Source organism: Pterocles gutturalis, unplaced genomic scaffold (assembly GCF_000699245.1).
Source record: "Pterocles gutturalis isolate BGI_N339 unplaced genomic scaffold, ASM69924v1 scaffold2518, whole genome shotgun sequence".
Lineage (NCBI taxonomy): Eukaryota > Metazoa > Chordata > Aves > Pterocliformes > Pteroclidae > Pterocles > Pterocles gutturalis.
This window is the reverse complement of record NW_010122686.1, coordinates 1,749-4,378: the sequence shown is the minus strand read 5'-3', so window position 1 is coordinate 4,378 and position 2,630 is coordinate 1,749. Positions and strand designations below refer to the sequence as shown.

Below are 2,630 nucleotides of genomic sequence, written 5' to 3'. Positions count from 1 at the left end.
CTGAACCACTGTATGTAACCACAGAAAAGAAAGGACAGTGTTGAGGGAGCTTGAAGTTCATTATAGTTATGTCAAGAATATGAAGAAAATGTAGGGGGACAGGGTGGGAGGGCTGAGCTGCATTCTGGTTTTCTACTCTGTTCTTGTATTGTAAAACAACATTAAATAACCTTATCCTTGTCTTGTTGTGACATTTGGTGAGGGGAGATAAAAATATCTGTCTTTCCCTTAATCTAACCAGGTGCCTCACCTACTGTTTGTACTGATGACAGTTGAATGCTTCCTGCAGAGAGAAGCTATAGGGCAGACTAAAAGTTGTTTGCAAGCTTTAACTCTTTCCTGCTGGCCTTTATCAGGTTGGCATGCTTTTATAATTTAATTCTGATTTTTTTGCACTTGCAATGCTTGGCATTCTAATAATTGCAACATTCCTGTAGTGTATTTTACTGATTACTGATTTTATTTAAATTACTGAGGTATAGTCTCAGCTGTTGAAATATCTAATGGTAAAATTTCATAGGACCTGGGCAACATTTGCCTCCCATATCAAAGAGATCGAACAGATAGTTTCACTTGGCATTCTTCATTTCCATGTTTCTGAGAACTTCTTATACCTGTGGTTTGTATAGGTTCCAGAGGTATTCCCTTGGGCCACCAGCATTCCCGTATTATTTAATAATTTTTCCTTTCCTGAACCAAATGCATAGACATTAATTTACTTAAGCAGATTTTTGCTCAAAGCCTTGTTAAAATGTTTAAAATTTGCCTGCACTTAAACATTAATTCAAGCTAAGGAAGCGTGTGAATTTGAAGCACATACTTTTAAACAACTTTGTGTGGACTCTTTATTCTAGGTCCTGCTAACCTAGTTTGACAACAGAGCAAGGAAAGCAGGGCTCTGGCCCTGGTGCGAGAAGCCCAGGCTCAGTAGCTGGTGAAGGCGCGGAGCCAGCCAGTAAGAAATGCTGGGCATAGGGATACGGTGGAATTTAGGATAGCAGAGTGTGGTCCTGCATGCTCGCATGTGAAACACCGTGTGAATAGTACCTCCTGAATGAGTCCATGAGTAGAACGAAGCCTTTAGTCATAGTCTGGTGCAGCAGAAAGGGCTCAGCTATTTCTGGCCGTAGCGTAACAGAGGGTTCCTTTTTGTACGTTCGTCTCCTGGCGGTAGCGTGGGGTGGCTGTGCGCTCTCTGCCTCGGGGTTTTCAATAAGCTGCTTCCTTGGTTTCAGGAGGAGATGACCAGCGCTTTGGCTACCATGAGGGTGGACTATGATCAGGTGAAAATTAAAGACTTGAAAACATCCAACAACCGTCTCCTGAACAAACGCCGCAAGAAGCAGAAGCAAGCAGGCACCTCTTCTGCAGCCCCAGGGTGCAATAACCAGTGAGAACAAGAGCCAAGGACCTGTGGGTGGAGGGTAAAAGTTAAAAGGAACAATTTAGAAACATACGATCAACTCAGTCTGTACCACAAAGGCAATGAGACCATGAAGAAGCTATCCTGCAAAGAGGGAGCAGTGTGAAAGATTATGTTTTTATAACTCGAATCAGGGCTTTGCTTTTAAAGGCTGATATATATGACACGATTCTGTTGTGTAGTGCTAGGGAAGGTGCAGTAATACTAGAAATGTTATGGGTTTGTTCTGGCTTTAACTGCACCGCGGAGGAGAAAGAACAGGAGGCACTCTCAGCATATTAATGCACTGAGGCTTTAACAGCCATCTCCAAGAGTAACTTCTGCTACCATTTTGAACCTGGGAATAGAAGAAATGCCAGCTGTTCTGCTAGGGGGGTTTTAGTAGTTCAAACATGAGTACTGAGAAAGGAGGAAAATGTCACTGCTCTTCATACGAGTAGCACAGGTGCAGTTCTATTTTGGATGCATCTGGACACCATTTCATGTTAGAATTCGTAAGAATAGTCAATATTTCCAAATTACCTCCTGTAGTTACCAGAATATCACCTGAAGAGTAAACAGTTATTCCTGTCACAGGAAAAAGCATCCATACATTTCCATTTTCATAAAGTCTTTATGTAGTCCTATGAGAAGATTTGGGTTTGTTATGGATTCTCATTTGATAACATGTAAGTTTTCTAAACTGTAACCATTATCTTGTGTCTATGCCACTGTCAGATCCCTCTCTTGTAATGTTTTTAATTTAAACAGTACTTCATGTGAAGAGTTTTAGTAAGGATTTAATTAGTTGAAAGTGTCCTGCAGAAAATATTGCTGTTCCTCTTGGATCCACAACCTCTAGGGTGAGCAGCTGGACATGGAATTGCAGACAAGAGACTGCTAGAGAAGAGAGACACCTGAAGTTTGGGAGGAAGTGGCAAGTGCATATTCTCTGAATGGACCCTGGTGTCTGCCAGCATCCCTTCTGGTAATTACCTCCAGATCCAGTGCCTGAGATGTGCTGATCATAGCAAATTTTGGGGTGCTGGGGTTGGTTTGTTTCCTGGGGTCAGGGAGGGGGAGGATGCTACTTGATTTTGCAGTGTTTGGTCAGTGTTTCTGGATCCAAAGATTTTCACCACTGAAGGGAGATTACCTCTAAGTATATCCACCCATACCCATTGTTTTTTCCTCTTCTAATTCTCGTTTTATGGGATCCTAGCCTTGA

General features: G+C 42.1%; 1 protein-coding gene across 1 annotated transcript in view; it reads left to right on the top strand.

Annotated features, from left to right (window-relative positions):
- MAPKAPK3 (mitogen-activated protein kinase-activated protein kinase 3) overlaps positions 1–1,614 on the top strand; it is a 47,744-nt gene extending 46,130 nt beyond the window's left edge. Inside the window, exon 10 of the mRNA XM_010077579.1 lies at positions 1,236–1,614. Coding sequence (XP_010075881.1) covers positions 1,236–1,394 — 159 coding nt within the window. The 3' untranslated portion in view covers positions 1,395–1,614. The remainder of the gene's footprint in view (positions 1–1,235) is intronic.
- Positions 1,615–2,630: the final 1,016 nt, after the last annotated feature.